Below are 20,841 nucleotides of genomic sequence, written 5' to 3'. Positions count from 1 at the left end.
AGCTTCACCGGTCCACAAAACATTCTAACAGTTTGGAGTTTTTTTGTAATGAAACAGCCAAATAACAAAGCTCTTTTTGGTACTTTTGTACCACACAGATATTCTTGATCTCCAGCTGCCTTCTATACTTAACACTGAACAGCATCAAGGTCTCCAGTTCCTTTATGTCGCATATTTGAAAAAGGTTGGTTCTCAAAATTTTCACCATAACGACACTACTGTAAATCCTATTCTCCTGAAGAATTCACTTTCCAACATGCACAAGAACAACAGAAAGAGAGCATCAGATTAGGCAGGTTATGTCCCAGCTCTTCTGCTACCAGGTGATTGCATGGGACTGTTTGGTCCTCAGTTCAAGCCAACAACTTCCCACATCCTGTCCCTTTGCCGTTCCTCATGCAACAATCAGACCTGCTAGGTATAGGGATGTTTCTGCCCATAGTTGGACAGCAAGTGACTCTAGACTGGACACAGCATTCTCCATGGGTGCATTGACATCAGAGTAACGACAACAACATCGCAACACATGATATGTGAAGCCTGTTTGCTTGGGCATATAACTTCTTGTTTTCCCTATCAAAGTTATATATACTTTGTATGTATTTTAGTTCTAAAAGTTACAGTGCATCAAGACCTGTCTACAGTTTATCTAAAAAACCCCTTAAATCCAGTACTGCAAGTGATGCTACTTGACATAAAACCATGTTCAACTATAAAGAAATTGTCTAACTATTTTTTAAAAAACAATTTCAGGTGCCTGGATTCTTACCAGCGCTTTACGTGTAGGAGTAACAAGACACTTAGTGCAAGCAGTCCGAGATCATGCACTGGCTAGTACTTCATCCAAAGTCAGAGTGATTGCCATAGGAATAACCTCACTCAGAAAAATTCAGCACAGCGAAATTCTGGACAACACAAAGGTATTTTTTGCTTCTTTTACTCATGAGAGAGGAGTTCAGGAGTAAGTTGGAAGTAGTAGCAGAACAACGTTGATATAACTTAAAAACAAACCCGGGGTTTAAAGTGTGTTAGACCCTAAGGATGCTGCGCCTTGCGTACTGTTTACTTGGCAGCAATTCTGCCAATATCCAGCAGGTGACAGCATTGGACATTAGCTCAGCGACCAGAGTAAGGATGACCATCAGGGAAAAAAATCACGTACCATAAGATACCTTTAATATTTTTTTCCGTTGTCCACTTATTGCAGAAGCACTTACTTCAAGCTATTTCACAAATACTGTAAAAAGTTATTTTCTAGTACAGAACACAAGCCATAAATATTTCAAGACCAAGTTTCCTTGAGTTGCTGTCTAATAAGCAAAAACTTGCTCAACACACCAGGCCAAAAACGCTAGTCATGCAGAATTTTGTCTAGTTTTTGAGAGTTCTTGGAAAGCAAGCAAACAAACACACACACACAAACCAAACACAGAAAAAAACCCCACCTCAGCCAACAAAACAGCTGCTGAAAATGTGAAGACAATTTGATCCATATTGTCTTGAAGGTGGAGAAAACAAAAATATGTCATGACTTTCTTGTCACTGGATATACAGTCATAAGCAGAATATTATAACAATAAAGTAGGTGTGTAATGACAGTGAATGACAGTTCCTCTCTGCTATTTTACTTTCCTGCAGAAGCTAAGAAACAAGTGACAAACACAGCCCTTTGAACTCATTCCTAGTTGTTCTCTCAGGTAGGCTAGCAAGTACCAGCTGGGATACTGCCAGACCATATCAGCAATTTCTTGTCATTGGGCTTCACCTCTTCCCACCTTTTTTGCTGAGAACAACTACCTGTGTGCCCTACCTGGTGGGAGTCTTGAGCTGGAAGACTTTAACCTACTTGTGTGGCCGAACTGGTCTGAAAGGATCTGAGAGGAAGTAATTCAGTTCATTGCATTTGTGAGTTTTGTTCGGGAAAGTTGCTTTGGCTAATGCAAGCTATTTTACCTCCCCCACAGGATAAGTCATCGAAATGCATCTGGATCTTTTCCCACCAGCAGCTACAAAACAAGTGCACTGGTCTTCTTACTGCATTAGATTTTCTCCCCTTTAACTAGAGCCTGAATCCTTTGTCAAGAGATATTTCATGTAGAGTGTTCCTGACCCTATGGCTTCTGGCACTGCTTCCACCCAAAGACATTCTGGATTTTAATCAGTAACTTTAAGACAAAGGAACTGTAGACAGAGGTGTTGATCTAAACCCAGTTCTCTTTATACTTGGCACTAACACAAGCAGCTTGTTGTATAAAACAGAGCTAACAATCCACACTACCAAGGAATAAAACAAGCCCTGAAATCAGTGGATCCCTTCCATCTCTTCTATGTTAATGGTACACTTTAAATATCATTGAAAGATCGCTTCCACGTTTTCAGAGAATACAAAAATCCTCAAGGGCCTTTTCAACTGGTTGTTGTGCCTTCATGTCCTAATCAAAGGCCAGATTTTTGTTGAGTATGCTTAGTGTTACATGGCAACAGAGTATAGTCATGCCCTCTGTCAAAACAAAATTTGAAGGCAAATGAATTGCGTCAAGAAGCTTTCCCCAACAAATGAGAGACAACAAGGAGGCAAAAGAAATTTGTGGCACTTGTTCACTGTAAAGGACAAGCAAATTTGCTGCTTTTTTCCTGGAATAGCCTCTGATGTTCCTACACATCCCAGAGCTGATGACAGGGAAAGAAGCCATAGAAACACACCAGATTATAGCCCTTTTCACCTTGATTTGAAGGGGGGTGTCTCCAGTTTGACTGTATACAGCTTCATTTCAGAAAGCCACTTAAGGGCACACTATGCAGTGTGCTCAACCCTTCTTCTCACAGCATGAGGGAGCTTGTCCTCTGGGTTACTTAATGTTTTTAGGCATTAGTAGTGCTGCTATGAGCCCCTAGTGACATGTTCACTGCCCCTACAACATCAGTCTTAGCTTTGGCTGTGGAGAAGAACCTGGATAACCCTGGGTTGAACTTCCCTCAGGATTCAGCTGGACACCTGCTCTTTCTAGAAGACACTGTCAAAAGCTGAGATTAAGAAAGGCTCTATGTAAGATCTGGCTCTTAAAAACCAGAACATAAATCTCTCTGCCATACCTTAACAACAACTAGGTTACTTGCATAGTTACACTGCTATGACTAGAAAGGCTTTAAAACCTGTTTGTGTCCACAAAAATTAGTGGGAGAAAAATGCAATACACAGGCACAAGAGCCAAGCAGACAGTCTGCATTTTGTTCATCAACTCAAAGGCAGCAGGAGTTGGAAAAGAGGTGTGATAGAAGGAAATGCAGATTTTAAACTTGCTTTAATCTGGTTTACTTGCAACAGAACAGTGAAGAATGAAATGAAGGTTAAGCAGGTATTACAGCCTGGCTTGCAACTAGGAATGATGTATCAAAGTTGATGTGCGACAGTGAAAAGTAAGATTTATTAAGGAAGTGAGGGGAGCCTGAAAAAGCACGTGTATGGAAAACCATATGTAGCACAATCCTTAGAACAAGAGACCATAACTGATGTTCTGTTTTACCCAGATAGTGACTTTATGCAAAAATTCACTAATGGTTTCAAGATATAACATCCCTCACCCAAATAAAAAATAATAAGATTGCACTTTTCTAAAGTATGTCACTCGCTGTTTTAGAATGCAATTTCCAAACTGAGAATGACCATTAGACCTCTCATAACCCTGTCAATTACATAAAGCTGCATTTAAATTGATAAGGACATTTAGCAGGCTATCTTAACTACCAGGCTAAACATGGACAAAACACTACTGAAATGAATAGGTTTGCCCTTGTTTATACTGACTGAGAATTTAGCCCTCCAAGACATTACAGCTTCATCCACAATTATCAGGTCTCATGGCCCTTTTCCATTTGTCCAACAAACATTTCCAAAAGCTCTGAATGGATGCCTGCATTCCACACAGGATGACCGACGTCACTATATTTTGCAGGGAAACTTCAGCGACTTCAGCTTCCAGTCCTGTCAAATCTGGCACCTTCTCAAAGAATCTATTCAGGTGTCTCAAAGGTGGTGTGTTATGTCACAGTGCAGACAACAAAAAAATGGCGATGAAGCACATAAAAACACGGACTGTGTTTTGTAGAGAACACTAACACCTCTCTTCCGCTCTCTAGAATGAAAGTCTTGTACGCTACCAATCAGATGATAATATCCAAGGCCCACTGTTTTCCCTGGAACACAACCATTCCCATTTTATTTTGGTGGATCACATAACACCAGATGAACCAGATGGAACCACTAAGCTACGTCTCGCCTTGGAGAAGCATATTTCAGAACAGCGTACTGGATATGGTGGTAAGTAGACTCTATATAGGCAAGCTAACTTTAATACTGATATTACAGTGACACTTGTGGGCCCTTGGTTTTATCAAAGGCAAGTCAAATTCTCAAACTGGACAATCGTCTACATAAGCAAGATCAAATGAACACAATTGTCATTATGCAAGAGGCAGAACTAAGGTGACTTCTGAAGTTGGGGAAGCTGCTCTTTAAAGCCTGATTTTTATTGCATCTCCTTAAACATAGCTCAAAGCCAGTCTTCAAAGCATTGTTCAAATTGCCTTAAAACACAACAAATGGAAAATAAATCCAGCTTTCAGTGCCTTACCCAGTGGCTGTGAGAGTTGGATGTACATGGTTGTATACTTTTATCCCTTCTTGCACACAGGGTCTTGAATTGCTTTCACACTGGAAGAAGAGACTTCTTCCAAAGCCCTCTAAAATATTTTAAGCCGTATTTATTTCAGGATAAAATCTTATCCTGGGTAAAACAACATAGCATCTCACATACATCTAAATCTGTGTGACCTTTGTTTATAATGAGAACTGACTATTGGACAGGCCTCCTACTGCTATTTGTGGAAAGAATTCAGTTGCAGTGCTAATACAATTACTTTTATTATACTTTTCTTTTGTTTCTGTAATACCTGCAGCGCTAGCACAGCTGAAACAGAATGGAGAGCTCATTACTTCAACTTGTATGCATCAATGGAATACCCAGTTACATAGCCCATAGTATGGTTGCACAAATGTACCTGAGAGCGTGAATGCAGCTGAAGAATGCTTATTTGGTGACTCAATAGGAAAGGCCATGGGTGGACTGCGGCTGCAGTGCTGAGAGTTAGAAAACAGCCTCTTTCTGCCTGAAAACCCAATCTGAACAAATCTCAGTGGAACAATTTTCTGACAAAAAATGCTGATTCATTTGACAAATATTTCACTGGAACATACTGAATTCACTGATATCTTCTATAAACAAAACCAATGTCGTTCATTTATATTCAAGCTGAGCAAAGCTATGCGACTTTACTGAAGTAAAACACTTTAATAAGGTCATGCAGAGTTGCCTTATTTAAAAAAAATACCTAGAAGTCATTCAGAAGAAATTTTTGATGTGCTGAATATTCTTTGTAGTTCAGGACTTCCCACGTTCTCAGTATAAAGTCAGAATCATTCCTCCCCCCATCCCCCCCATCTCCTTTCAGTGCCAATTTTTATCTAAATGAAGAATACTTGAAGCCATAAACATATCTTGAGGAACCTGTAGTCACAGAAGTCACTCTTCAAACTAGAACATCACCTTATTGAGGTATGGCAATAGTATGCCATTCACTAAAACAAATGAAGTTACTTGCCAATCATGTCCTGGCTATAGCTCAGATCTACGTTATCTCTGTAGTCACCCCACAACAGATCCAACGAGTAGTAAATGATGATCTGTACACTGCTCTGGGAGACCTACAAAGGGAAACATCAAAAAATTGTTTGAACCAAATGCTTTTTATCTTCCAGCTGAAAGAGGCATTCATCTCCTGATGCTACTATTTTGATGTAGGTCTTTTAGGCCAATCTATAGTCACCTTTGGATTACAGAGTTCAGCATTTACAGTATAAACCATCTAGAAATCATTGGGCCCCTGTGGGAGGATGGCAAAGGACATGGATGCCTACATAATTTCTTCACCTGCTGCCATGACATAAATTATATATTTAGTTAGGATTTCTTTTATATGTATAAGATTATTTTATTAATAATTGCAACATTAGACTGTCTTGAATTAAATTAAGCTCTTTAACCAGAGTAACAAAGAGTATATGGTTCCTATCAACTCATATCTGACTCATCTTACCCTAGCTGCTTTGCATAGTCAGCTTCTTGGTGTTCTTAAATCCTCCTTTTATCAGGCTTTTCTCCTGGATTCCACTACACCTTCCTGCACAAGCATAATACCTGGGACAAACTGGCAGCTTTTGTTAATGTAAATAATGGTAGCTGCCTGTCTGAAAACCTAACAATCTTGCCTTGCACCCTTATGCAGCTCCAATACTCCGCTATCTGATCACCTTGCAGTAAATAAATAAAGTCAACAGTGCTACAACATACAGAAGTGCCAACATCCATATTTTGCAGCCGAGGTGTACTGAGGTGAGAACAGACTGGACTGCTTACCAGGGATCATGCAGGACATGTGAGGGAAAGATGTTTAGACTAGGACCCCATCTGCCAGGGCACAGTGTTATTCTCTTCCTTTGCCATTCACTTCTGCAATTGCCAGCATTGTGCAGGCTCATGTTCTGGTAGGTACCAAACCAGCACATAACAGGAGAAGTATTTTCAAGGAGTCAGCAGAAGCACATTAGTTTTGTGAAAGCTGTTAACTTGTCAAAAATTAAACCATCTATTTTACAGGAACGGGTAGCATTGAGATCCCCGTGCTTTGCTTACTGGTAAATGGAGGACCAGGCACACTTGAGGTAAGCAGCTGTTTACAACTTTAGAAAAATAAACTAACTGGTGATAAGTAATTTTTGGAAAATTTGGCTGGATGACAAACGCATGTATTGGCACTTTACATAAAGTCAAAGTTCATATCCATACACCATTAAAAATGAATTCTGTGAATATTAAATTTGCCAGTATTTGTTTGGGAGAAAGATTTCCTTTCAAATAGGTGCCAGCTGATCATTAAAGCTTCCATTACCAGCTCATACCGTGGGAAGAAGGAATCCAAAACCAAAACAAATCCACAGAAGCCAGCTCCAAATCTAGCAAAATAGAAATATTGTGCTATTATACAATACAAACAAAGATTAATCGTTCGGTGCTGTCCAGCAACAGTGAGACAATTGTGTCTGTCACAGAGCTCAGAGAAGTACAAGAGCAGGTTTGCTAGGTAAGCCATCTAAAACTCTGGTGTCCTAGTTCCACTGAGCAAAAATATGTTGTCAGATAGAAGACTGAAGAGTTGTCTGCTAACAATCCCATCACTTCTTCAGCAAAGGATCAGTTTGGGTTTTTTTTCCTGACTAGTTCTACAACCCAAATAACCTGTTAACTAGGAGATACTCTTTGATTTCTATTTTTATTTTACTGGTATTTTATTTTGCTACTTTGTAGCAGCCTGTATGTCCACATGGCATTTTCTCTCTGATGACTCTCAGATGAAAAGGAGTACTGTGCAGTACCTTTAGAGACACATTTAATCATAATTTAAAGTTTCTAAGCGACTAGATTGCCACACAAGCTGCTAACCTCTTTCAGAATAACAACTAATTTCTGGTAATGTTTTCTAGTTTCAGTTTCCAGTCTCTGTATCTTGTCATATCTTTGCCAGCTGGACTAAAACACACTGATATTAGTGGTGTCACTGTTTAAACTAGCATTATGTCACCTCTTGAGCTTTCCTTCTAGAAGCTAAATATGTCAGTGAGAGTATCTTGGGTGTTGAAAAATCACATATCACAGCCTCTTTCCAAAGTTTTAGAGGACAAAGTGACTTGGAGACCAAAGGTGACTGGCTGGAGCTGCCCTATATTTACATGTGCTGGGAATGGATAACTGCACTTCTTTTTAAAATATCAGTTTCTTAAGTTCAAATTGGATGATACACACCAAGGACTACAACATTTTTTTTTTTTTTTTAAGACAAACAAAAATCCATAACAAACTAAAAAAAGCCCCAACTCTACTCAACAATGAATCAATAGATTCTTAGAGACTCATTAGCTTCTTGCATAACTCCAGAGTAAAAAATACATTGGCAGCAAATAGCCATTATTGCAAAACTGATGCTATGGCTTCTGGTTTTCTCTCTCAACAACCTGCCTGCCTCATTCTAATCGCACAAGTAATAGAATTATCAGCATTTAACCCTTGTAGTTGCTGTGCTACAGTGGCTTTTTCCTGTGGCCCAATGGTCTATTCCCACAGGCAAGTTCCTCATTTTCAGAACACATCACCAGGTTCAGCAGCCAGAAAAGCCTGCTAAGAATTCCTGTAGAGTGCTCCTCTTGCACTTGACTATGCTCAAACACAAACTGCAGTGGGGGGGAAAGTCAGGGACAAAGAAGTTTTATGCATTGTGTGTCCAAATCACATTGCTTAGCTTCTCAGCAAACGTGTCATGAAAAGAAGTATAGTCAGGGGCCTATACATGGACAACCTGCAACAGAATCAGAAAAATTGTAATAGCTTAGAGGAGTCCAGACCAGCTCCATAGTGAATCTAATTTAGGTACACATTTATTCCTAGTTTGTAAAAATCCTTCTTTTGAATATCATTTTCTTTCCATATATGAATTCTAAAAATGTACTTTTTAAACTACAGAGAATTTGCAGCGGTTTGGAAAATTCTGCTCCCTGGCTTATCTTAGCAGGGTCTGGAGGTGCAGCTGACATCTTAGCTGCCTTCATAAATGACCCACAGCTTATCACACCGGAAGCTGTTGAAAAGCAAGTCAAGGAGAAATTCCCTGCAGAAAGCTTCTTGTGGAAGGACATTCTACAATGGACAGCAACAGTGAGCTCATATGTTTGATAATTACACTCATTGCATTCACAACCTCTCTCCGACTAGTTCTAGCTTTGGTAGTTTGTTTAATAAACGTTTGGCAAGAAGCTGCCCAGAAGTTTTGGGTACTCCAGTGCTGTGATGCTAGTATCAGAATATTCCTCTAACATTAAAAGCAAGTGCTCAGTTGATCACACAAACTACTTTGTTCTAGTGATTCAGCTGAACACTTAGGGCTCTGTCCTTCCTCATTATTTCCTCAAGTAACAGCCAGCACCCAGGAACCCCACAGTCCTTCTGGAGGACGCGAACCATTATTTGTATTCCACAGCTGTGGAGCTTGTGCAGCTGTGACAGAAGAGACTCAAGTCATGATCTACAGCTGTTAAATGGAAACCTAATTGTGGATAAGCATGAATAAATTAAAAAGAATTATGAATACTGAGTTCAGTTTGGGGCCCCTCACTACAATAAAGACACTGAGGTGCTGGAGTGAGTTCAGAGAAGGGCAACGAAGCTGCTGAGAGGCCTGGAGCACAAGTGTGATGAGGAGCAGCTGAGGGAACTGGGGCTGTTCAGCCTGGAGAAAAGGAGGCTGAGGGGAGACCTTTTCGCTCTCTACAACTACCTGAAAGGAGGCTGTACCATGGAGGGTGTTGGTCTCTTCTCCCAAGTAACAAATGATAAGACAAGAGAAAATGGCCTCAAGTTGTGTCAGGGGAGGTTTAGATTGTATATTAGGAAAGATTTCTTCACAGAAAGAGTTGTCAGGCATTAGAAAAGGCTGCCCAGGGAAGTGGTGGAGTCACTATCCCTGGAGGTGTTTAAAAGACATGCAGATGAGGCTCACAGGGACATGGTTTAGCGGCAGTGTTAGGTTAACTGTTGGATTCTATGATCTCAAGGGTCTTTTCCAACCAAAATTATTCTATGAAGGGTGTTTAGAAATTATCCTACTGTTACTTATGTGTGTTTTTAAAAAAGAAAGACAAAACATTCACAGATATTTCTTTACTCTTTGTCTTGAGGCACACTTGGTGGACTTGAACCACTATGCCTAAGTGTTTAAGAAACAAACAAACAAAACCCACTTTGACATTGTCTTTATGTGAAGACTGAAGAGCACTGTGTGCCTCCGAGATAAACCAAGTCTACTCGACCTGACACACTATTTATTCTTTGAAGCCTCTGCCATAATCCTTAGTTTTGAAAGTTCCATATATTAATTCCATTAGGGAGAACTTTGCCAGATCACTAACACAAGGGAATGGAATGGCATGTAGAAGCAATATTGCCAGATGCTCATGAAGTCTTGGTACAGCTGCATTGCAAGAAAGAAAACTCAATAAATAGAGAAGCAGAAGGAACGAGTACTGTATATATCAATATTTGATGACTTTTACTCAAGTAAGATTTAGAGACGATACTTTTAAATAAACATTTCTGAGAGCAAAGCTTAAATGTCAAAGCAGAAAAAGGTAAAACAAAACTAGTGGTATGCTGGCCACAACATGACTATGAATCAAATAAGAATGTGAGTTAAGTATCTTTTAATTAAAGCACTGGTCTGGTTCTCAGGATATCTAAGTGCAGTTCCTCCTATCCTGCTAAGTGATTTTGGAAAAGGCAGTAACTCCCTCCTTGCCTTAGGACTTATTATATATGGGAAACTAATAATATTTGTCTCCTTGCCAAATCTCAGCTTTACAATTAGAACACAAGTTCTTTGGGAAACACTGTATGGATGATCTCCACTGGGCTCTTAGGCATTAATACATAGCAGTAGGACAATGGGTAAAATGATTTTTGTTCAACTCTCAATAGATTCAGAACATTATCTCACATCAACATCTTCTAACCCTGCACAACTTTGAGCAAGATGGTTCAGAAGACCTAGATACAGTCATTTTAAAAGCTTTAGTAAAAGGTAAGAACAATAAACACAGCACAGTATCATACTTGTCTGATTTTATTTCTTCTATGCTATGAATATATTTCATTCTTGTCCAGAGAAAGTTCTGTTGGCTGTTAGATCAAATTTCATTACTGATGCAGACTTCTGCTGCTTGCTTATTGACAAATAAACTGCGGTAGTTACCATAGCTCTTGTAACCTTGCTTTAAACTTGTGTCTGTTTTTTAATCTATGCTACTGTATAGTACTATTTTAATAGCTCCTGTATTTCACTACTTGTTTCTCTTAGTAGTAGAAGTTATAGAATACCTGAAACTCAGTGGAGCAGTTATTCCAATTACAAGCCATTTAAAAACAAAGAAACAAACAAGAAACACGCAAGAAGACTTGAACTGCCTTAATTCCAGAAACAATCAGTTTCTCCTTTAAGAAATCTTCACTGTGTCTTCTGAAAGAAGACATTACTTGCTCTGCCACCCATTTCAATTTGCATTAACTTAATGGTTTGTGGTAGCCTAAATTTAGCACAAGGAAAAACAAACAAACAAACAAAACCAACAACAATATATTCCTAATGTGCTAATTGAAAAAAGAGAAAAACAACCACCAGTCCTGCCCCCTCCTTTCTGCAAGCCAAAGTGTCCCTTAAAATCCTACAGAGAATTAAACGTAATGTTTTAATAGATAATTCAGCTAACAAATAATTTTTAAACAAAAAATATTTCTTAAGGTAGGAAAAAAATGCTGTGACAGCCAGAAGAGTGCTCATATTGCTAGTTTAATTTAATATAGCATTGGTAAATTGACAAGTGTAAAGTACTGAGTTTATTTGCATTTCCTATTTTTGCCAGCTTGTAAAAGTCACAGTCAGGAAGCTCAGGAATATCTGGATGAACTGAAGCTGGCAGTGGCCTGGAACAGAGTGGACATAGCTAAAAGTGAAATTTTCAATGGTGACGTGGAGTGGAAGGTACCAGGTTTTATTGCCTTAAAGGACAATCTGTGTAATATCCAATGTGTACAGGACACTAAGCCATCCTGATAAAAGGTTTCAGTTTTTAATGCCACCTGCATTCTCCACTAAGAAATTGGGCAGTGGTAATATGCTTCCTTAGGCTGTTTGTCCTTCTGGTCCCCTATGTGATAATGGCTAAAGACAGAGGAATAATTCAGTGGTCATGGTGTCTTTCTTGAGCTCTTTGGGGGCAAGAATTTTTTTCCCCATTCTGTACAGACTTCAAACAAACCTGAGCTTACAAATCAAAGCATGCAGATATTACTGTGAGAAGATGGTAGGAAGAACAGCACTGTTTCCAACTGCCATGTAAATAGACACTCAGTGTGGTGGGTACCCAACATCACCACAACTCCTACAGCATGCTATTTGTGTTGATGTTTTAACACTGCTGCTTACATAGATGTTTTGTCAGAGAGAAGAGAGTTCTGCCTCCCTTTCTCATTGTACCCACTGTTGACCTGGCGGAAGACAAAACGTGCTTGTCCTCATGTTAAATCTTACCTCTCTCCTTATCCGTCCATGATGACGCCAAAAAACTTATTTTTTTTTTTTTTTCTTTTTTTTTACCCTCTTCCTTCTTCCCTTCATCAATCTAGTCCTGTGACCTGGAGGAAGTGATGATGGATGCTCTGGTCAATGACAAACCAGAATTCGTAAAATTATTTATTGACAATGGGGCTAACATATCTGAATTCCTGACATATAGTCGTCTGCAGAGACTCTACTGTTCCATTTCTCAGAAATGTCTCCTCTATGAGCTTCTGCTGAAGAAACATGAAGAAAGCAAGCTGACCTTGGCAGGGCTCACTGGTCAACAGCATAAAGAGCAGAAGGAGATCTGTCCACTCTTCACTCTTGGTGAAGTCTCTAGAGTTCTCAAGGATCTTCTCCATGATGCATGCAAAGGTTTCTATCAAGACCTCAGACATGGAGGCAAGAAGAGATCCGTGAGTTACAACTTTCCATCATAGTCCTGCTCCCCTCCAATTGAGAACTTGAAAAATTTTAACTAAATCTAGCCTTTGGGGGCAGAGAAAGAAAGGGAAGATAAGAGAAACAGTCATTTCAGTTTCTCATTCCTTTTTTCTAGCTCATTATTATTACAGCTAAAATGTAAATTACAGCTAAATTTCAAAATTAAAAAGGAAAAGAAAGGAATTTCTAAAATAGACTGATTGTGATTCCTCTTTCTCCCCCTCTGCACATGGGGTTTTATGCAAGGTTTTACTCCACCTTGAACTAGTGCTAAGATACGGCCTCTATTTGAGGATCTGGAGAGGTCCGTGTATCTCACAGTCTTCTAGCGCAACTTCCACAGACCATTCCTCCTTCTAGCACCTTGCATGGGGAGAACAGTTTGATCTTGTTAACCTCACATGTGTAAGAACAGATTCCATTAATGATATATGGAGAATATGAGGAGATACGCTTAGTAAAGAGTAATTAGACATAAAAATAACAGTCTGCATTTTTCATATAGAACTTCAAGTAGAATTACTTGAATAGTATTTTCTAGGAGAAAGAGAAGCAGGTGATGGCCATTTTCAATCCCAGGTCTGAAAATGGTAACCTTTGTGCATAAAACTATTCCCAGATTTATACTGGGTAGAAGTAGATTAGATATTCAAGAATGTGCAGTGCCTTTAGATCATTATAGTCTTGTTACTGAGTGACATAGCACACCCCAAAACATAGGAACAATGGTGTGAAGTGGCCCTGGCAAGCACTCTGGCCAGCACATGACAAGAATAACACGTGATGGATACCACTGTGAAATGTCTATAGTGCACTGTCCACAACTGTGCAATAGATATATCATCATTTTTGCATTTTGACAGTGTATTTAATACTGAAAGTCATAAGTACCCAGGTTCTTGCAAGAGCATTGCAAATAGGTTTCCACGCATGATTTCAAAACAGAAAGGAACCGAGAAATTTAATTCAGATCAGAGTTATAGATGAAATAAACAAACCTTTGTTTGTATATTCGCCAAGTTCTAGTTTCATCTTAAAACTCTTTAAACTAAAAAATAAATTAAAAAAAAAACCCTCACTTGAGCTTAAATCACTTTTGTTTGGTAAAGCCTAGCTGAATTACTTAGTAGTAAGAAAAACTAAGATTGAATCTAGTCAGGATTTCTTTGTGCACAAGGACAGACAATTTGGGGCAATGCCTTTTAAGTTATTAAGCAGATTCCAGATTCATGAATTTTACAGAAATAAAAATTTGCCCCCAAAATCTCACTTAATTTTGTGGGATTTGGCAGTAAGTGAGCTAAAGCCAAGTGCTGTAAATAAGGCCTAATTCAGACATCAGATCACTCTCTCTACTAGCTTTTTTTCCTTTGAAAGCTTCTTCCCATGGCTGCCACCAGTAGCTCAATCCCATTATCACTGGCAACAAAAAGAGCATCACTGTACTGGGACATCAGTGTCCCTGCTGCTAAATTATGTGTCTTATTTCAAGTTAGGAACTAGTGGTTATGAAGACTGATGAGACTTTTGAGATACCTATGTCTCCTGTAGGGTTTTCAATGCAATTAGTTTGATTAAATAGCTCACTAGAAACTGAAGAAAAAAAAGCCAGACCAACACCCCCAAAATGCCATTAAAATAATGTGAACAGACTTCCATAGTCTAAGCGATTAAAAAAATATATCCTCACAAAACCATTTTTATTGAAAAAAAAAGAACCCAACACAACACTCTGGCTGCTTGTAATTAATAACACAATATATATATAAAGGCAGTTTAAAAATATACTTAAAACTCAGAACTTGACCTAAGTTGCCATACTTCCTCTGGAGAGATTTTTATCAAGTGCTAAAGCGACAAGCAGTGTTCTACTTAAAATACTCCCTGCATGAGGGAAAGGTTTCTCAAAGGAAAGACTAAAAGGAGGGCATTGACATACTCTATTCTTGTCCTGTACAGGGCCTTGGCAAGATTTGTTTCTGTTGAAATAAAATGCCTTTTGTTTCCTTTTCTCTGAAACCATGTCCTCTATGGCAGCTGAGCAGAATCCAATATAAATGAAGGCAAGCTCAGATTAGCTAATCACAGGTTTGTCTTGTATGATATTACACACCAGCCGTGAAACCGTGGCCTTAATAAAGTCAATGAGAGCACTACCATCAACTTCAATGGAGTCATGGTTTCATCCAGGACATTCTCACACATATCGAGTTATATCGGGGGCACAAGGGTCCTTTGATTCAATACAGAATGAGCTAATTACCTCTCAGTCCTACAGAAAATAAAAAGTAAAAGAAAAATCGAAAGAATATGAAGTAGCTGGCAAGGCCAAGAGCAGCTTAGATCATGTCATTTGTATGGAATGAGACTGCAAAGCGGGTTTGAATTTCTACAAACCATATTTCAGGATAAAGTGAATATGAAGCGATTACCTGAGCCTTTGGATATGAACCAGAAAACTGAAAACCCTTGGAGGGATTTGTTTGTATGGGCAGTACTTCAAAATCGGCACAAGATGGCGAACTATTTCTGGGCTATGGTAAGCTTTCAGCTGTAGCTGCTTCAGGTAAAATATTGGCATGCTTCAAATATATGAGATGTTATTTGCTCAGCCTGGCAGCTCAGATGACAGACGGGTTTGTTTCTGAAATACGACATGTGGCATTTACAGGGCCTTTCATCTCCTTGTGGCTCATGCCAGCAGAGGCCAGGGGGCCTGAGAGCAAGGGAGGGCAGAGCAGGGGTAAATCAGCACAGCGCGAAGTGCTGCTGGTCAACCTCAGCTGCAGAGCTGGCCCTTCTCTTCCTTGCTGCTGGTGACTCACTACTCGCAGTCTCTGGTTTTGTTCCTTCCACAATAGGTCAATTGTTTGGGTTCTAGCACGGTGCAATCGAGCATCTTTAGCTTACGTGCTACGTGTGTAGGGAACAACAGCATCACCCCCTCAAAGGCTGAGCTTCAAACTGGCATAATTGGCTCCTGTTTTACAACCCTCCACAACTGAGGCCCTGTCTCGTGCATCTGGAGCGCAAAGCCGCAGCTTCCCTCCCCGCACAGAGCCAGACACAGCCATCGGGCTCCATCCCTGAGCTTCCAGACCGGCTGCATCTGGCATGCGAGGAGCCACGGGGAGGGACAGACTGCAGCACAGCTCTCCAGCCAGGGAGCGTGTGTGCGTGTGCACGCAGACACATCTGCACCTTGTAGGGCCTCGTGTTTGTGGAGCCCCATTACCAGAAGGCATGATTCTGCTGTGCGCCACTGTTGTGCCTCTGCCAGCTGTGCTCCCTCCTTTCCAATGCATCCTTATGCAGGGTCTCAGCGCAGCTCTGTTCAAGGTATATTAGCACAGTAAGACTGTTTTGCTCTAGTTTCATAACACATTCTTCTCCTCTCAGTCTTTGACTGCTACCCCAAATCAGGCCTCTCTAAGATCAATCAAACCCAGAAGTCTCCAGCCTTATAAGGCACAAGAACTATCAATATGTGGTTTTCAGTTCTCAAATACCACCAAAACTCTCATTTCGACTGACATTTTGGATTTTCAAGTCTGTATTTGAGGGAAGATTCTTCAAAGGGGAGACATGTATGACTTTTTGTTGTTGTTGTTAGATGTGTTCCTTAGTGAAGTCTCCCCAGTTCAGAAATGCCTTCCAGTGGATGGTAACAACAGCACCCCTTTCAATTCTACAGGGTCAGGAGGGTGTAGCTTCAGCTCTGGCAGCCTGCAAGATCCTTAAAGAGATGTCCCGCCTGGAGACGGAAACCGAAGTTGCACGTATAATGAAAGAGGCCAAGTATGAGCAGCTCGCTGTTGGTAAGTAATGGCACCTTCTTTGCAGCATCAAAAATTTAAGAAGTGACTGCCACTGGAAGGCAAGCAAGTGAAAAAAAATACTGTTTCAGTTGCAAAAGGTCAACTGTCATAAATAATTTTAAAGCCTTGCAGCACAGGCAGTCCCAAACATTCAAATACCACAGAAGAAGGACTTAAAAACCAATCATTTTGGAAAAATCAGTGTTCCAAGACTGGCCCGTGGTTTGCATGGAGAAAGGTTATTCTCCTGCTATATGCTGGTGGTTTAAGTGTCTGATCTTAGTATAATACAGGGTCTGTTACAGTGATGGGCAAGAAAGAACAACCAAAACACTTCCAGGCTCATAGCAGCCCGGTTTTCCTGCAATATCAAGCTTGCTCTCTAAGGGCCACTAGAACAACAAGTTTTAAGGTTTGTCTTTGCTGCTAAAAATAATTCAAGATTACCTCACCCAGAAGAGGGCTAACTGCACTGCAAAACTGTGAGCGAGGCTCAGCCTTTCTTCACAGCAGAGAAGCCGCCCCTCCCTACAGCAGAAAGCTCAGACATCTGCAATGCCGGAGCGCCAAGCCATCTCCCCTTTGCCTGGCTTAAAAACAGATGCCTGCACACAAGCTTCTCCGCTGATCTGACTCCAATCCAATCTGTACCTGAAGGCAGCACTGCTGTGAACAGAGAGCTTTAAAGTACACCACATGTGGAAATGCAGAGGCTCTTCTCCCACCTTAAAGCTGATATATCAAGCAGCTGAAGGCTCACGCAGACACTGCTACATTATTTATACACAGATCACATTTTCCTCTCTTCTCACAGGGCCATGATTATTTACAAAAAATAAGTCAGGTTCTCATATAATCACAGGGCTCCAGTAATTTAGTCAGGGAATTACAGGGCCATAATCCAATACACAGAAGTCTGTTCCTTGGCTTTGGTATTAGGTCAGATCCTCATTTTTCATTTCTGTCCTGGATGATACTGTCAATACTAAGTAGAGTGAACATTCCTGAAGAATGATAAATACCACATCAACTGCAAAAGAATTCCGTATATTAGCTTACTTTAAGTGAACTTGAGCTTTTCCTCATCCCTCACAGCATAACAAGGTGTAGGCTGGCCTAGGAAAAGTATCGAGATAATCAAGTGAACCAGCAGGATGAAACAACACAAGAAGTCAGACCTTGTCTAATGAGAAAACCTTGACTTTTTGGACCATTTATCCTTGTTTCTGAGCTCTAAGACCAGCTTCCCTGGAAACAGAACTATGCCACACTCTACCAAGTCTAATATTATTTTATGTCAAACAGTTATGTCTTAAAACCAAGCATTTGGTGGCTACAAGCCAAAGCTGAGCTGCCTTTTTGTTTAGTCTATTGAGAGTAGGGGCAGCTTGGCAACTCATCCCTCAAAGTGTCAGAGGATCATCCAATAGATACAGTTTTGCTTGATATTGCCTAAAGCTCCACATGAGGCAGCTACAGGTGAGGGACTATAACAAATACTGACATCTTTCCAGTAAGTTTCTCATGCTGTCTGTAGAACCACTGAGAAAGGAGATTTTCTCTTCAAGTCAAACAATAGAAAAAAAAAAAGAAACTGTTAGAAGCCCCAGACTGAGAAGGAAGCATGCCAATAGAAAGAGGTGAGAGGGAGGTACTGAGAGATATACTCCATACCATTTTGCAAATAGCAGGAATTTTAAAATTACAGTGATTTTTTTTCACCAAGACAAATCTATTTAGTCTGCCTTCTGCCCCAACACATGTACACATATGGATAAAACCATAGCGAATTATTCTAGTGTCCAGCACCATTCTTATCTCCCTCCAACCTCCTCTTAGCTCTTTCAAGCTACTTCAGCCTCACAGAACTCTCTGGTGCAGCAAGGAGCATATGGCAGTGCTCAGGCTTTCCTGCCAGCAGGCTGTGCCCTATGCGCATCACTCACATGCCCTACATTCATTTTTAATTTTTTCTTTTAAATTACAAGATCTGTTTGTCAACGTTTCCTTCATTTGGCAGAACTGTTCAGTGAATGCTACCACAACAGCGAGGAGAGAGCGTTTGCTTTGTTGGTGAGGAAAAATCAGTACTGGAGCAAAACCACCTGCCTTCAGCTGGCTACAGAAGCAGATGCAAAGTCTTTCTTTGCACATGATGGTGTCCAGGTAAGTTTTACAGACCCTTCTCTCACTACCTCTACCCGCAGGACATAGAAGCATGATGTTGGTTACAGAAGAGGATAGGACAGCAACTGAACAAACACATGAAATGTGTTCCCCAAAGAGATACTCTTCAGAGGAGGGACTCTTCCCTCTCCCTAGCACCATACAAAGAGGATGTTAAACCCCATCCTCAACAAAGAAACACAGTTCCCCCCTTTCCCACCCTTTCATCCTGTTAGCTAGCAAAACAGCACACTGAAGAGGCTTAGCCCTTATTTTGTCCTGTGCTTTTTCTTCATTCCTTGTTGAAAGCGAAGCATCAGGAAAGCACTTTAATTCTGCCTGAGGCATAATGAAGCTGCTCCAAGATGTGAGGTAACTCCTTGTTCATATTCAAGGAAGAGCTCACTGATAAAAGTTAAATCAAATTACTGTTCAGCTTTGCTCTCACAACCCGAGTTCTGTCCACATACACAAAGCTAAATTAAGAGTGATGGTGCTTTTAGCTCCCAGTGCCTGACTTGCACTTTCTTAGTACTATAGATATTGCTTAACCCCATTTGACTTGCTCTTCTTTCCACCGTCCTCTTTGTAACTCTGCATACTCAACAACATCTGCAGAGGGACGCGCAGAGCACCTGTCTCCTCTGAAGATGTGCCTGCTCCTTAGGTTTTCAGAGCTTTCACTGTCTTAGAAGCCACAGAAGATAGGTGTACTTCATCTGCATGTATGTTTTTGAGATGTTAAAGCCATCTCTTGTTTTCTTGACTTTCAGGCCTTCCTGACAAGAATATGGTGGGGAGACATGTCTACAAGTACACAAATTCTGAAGTTAATCTGTGGATTCTGGTGTCCTTTCCTAATCTACACAAATTTAATATCATTCAGGTATAAACATAAGTATTTGGGTGCAAGAGATAAGTAAGGGATGAAAAATAAGCCATTAAAAATATCCAGACTCAAAATTTCTCACTGTAATACTGCCTCTAAGTGCCAACAGAAGGACTGCAAATAAGTTTTCTAGCGTACTGAGTGATTTGTGTGTCCTGTGCTAGTGCCTATTCTAACACTTAAAAGATCAATGCCGTGGTTTCACATAGATCAGTTCTATTTTGCACAGTCCACAGAAAAGCCTGTTGGAATTCTGGCAGCTCCAGATTCTATACAGTAATATGTAAAATATCTCCAGGTATAGCACCATCTATTTCTAGATTTGAAGATGCCTTGTTCAAACCTCAATATCTTATCTAGAATAACAGCCATCACAAAGCAGTTTTATCAGCCACAAGCCTTGATAACTATAAGTCAAACTTCAAAACACAGGACTGACACGAAATCAATTAAGATTTTCAGATTCAATGTCTTATGAGATCTCTTTGTTAATCTTATGCAGGCATAGCTTTGGAGTTGGTAGTTTTCAGCATTTTGTTACATTGAAGATGGCTAGAATCTCAGGCTTTCTTAAAAAAAGGGAGGGGAGGCCAAGATACTCAGGCAGTGATAACAACCCAGAAACTGAAACTTTAAAACCTCCCAATATTGTGAGAATCATATACAAATCATCAGAACTGGCATTATGGAATGACATGCTATTATGAAATATATGGTTTTGAACTGTTGATCTACTTAAAATGCAAGAGTAGCACGTGTTTGGCACTGGTGACTTAAGACTTTCCTTCTGCCAGTATCGCCAAAGATGACCTTCTTGCCATAGTGGCAGCCAAATTCACAAATTCGAGTCATTTAATGTGAAATTTGGGCAAAGTTTTCATGGAAAGGTTTAAATTATGATTCATAAACAAAGTAAGCCTTTTCTAATTTGTTCTGTTGAGGACATTTTTTTGCCTCCTTTCCCTGAAAATGCAAGAGTTGGCATCATGTTGCCTACTGTTTCTGGCATTTCCTCTCTTAATTGCTACTAAGAGTAACCAGGAACAGAACATTGGGTATTGTCTTCTAGCACTAAGGGGTTTGGTTTTGGTCAAATCTTAAGTAATTTGAGGAAACTGAGCCTCCTGCTCCATTTTTGTGAACCATGGCAATTATCACTTCTCTAAATCGTGTGGGTGACTTCAGCCTTCTCCTTACAAATCAACAGAATTTGCAGAGGTAAGGATTACATGTTATTTGGTAGCTTCT

At 40.1% G+C, this 20,841-nt stretch overlaps 1 protein-coding gene across 2 annotated transcripts in view; it reads left to right on the top strand.

The window, feature by feature from the left end:
- The window catches only part of TRPM5 (transient receptor potential cation channel subfamily M member 5), a 53,046-nt gene that overhangs the window by 15,305 nt on the left and 16,900 nt on the right, over nt 1-20,841 (top strand). For both annotated transcript variants that reach the window (XM_005499247.3, XM_065065173.1), the window contains 11 exons: nt 754-920; nt 4,138-4,318; nt 6,714-6,778; nt 8,631-8,822; nt 10,638-10,740; nt 11,579-11,697; nt 12,342-12,692; nt 15,128-15,259; nt 16,415-16,538; nt 18,559-18,704; nt 19,478-19,590. In XM_005499247.3, coding sequence (XP_005499304.1) covers nt 754-920; nt 4,138-4,318; nt 6,714-6,778; nt 8,631-8,822; nt 10,638-10,740; nt 11,579-11,697; nt 12,342-12,692; nt 15,128-15,259; nt 16,415-16,538; nt 18,559-18,704; nt 19,478-19,590 — 1,693 coding nt within the window. The remainder of the gene's footprint in view (nt 1-753; nt 921-4,137; nt 4,319-6,713; nt 6,779-8,630; nt 8,823-10,637; nt 10,741-11,578; nt 11,698-12,341; nt 12,693-15,127; nt 15,260-16,414; nt 16,539-18,558; nt 18,705-19,477; nt 19,591-20,841) is intronic.

This window comes from Columba livia, chromosome 5 (genome assembly GCF_036013475.1).
Source record: "Columba livia isolate bColLiv1 breed racing homer chromosome 5, bColLiv1.pat.W.v2, whole genome shotgun sequence".
NCBI classification, from domain to species: domain Eukaryota; kingdom Metazoa; phylum Chordata; class Aves; order Columbiformes; family Columbidae; genus Columba; species Columba livia.
The sequence above is the reverse complement of the archived record's forward strand: the minus strand, read 5'-3'. Positions and strand labels throughout refer to the sequence as shown.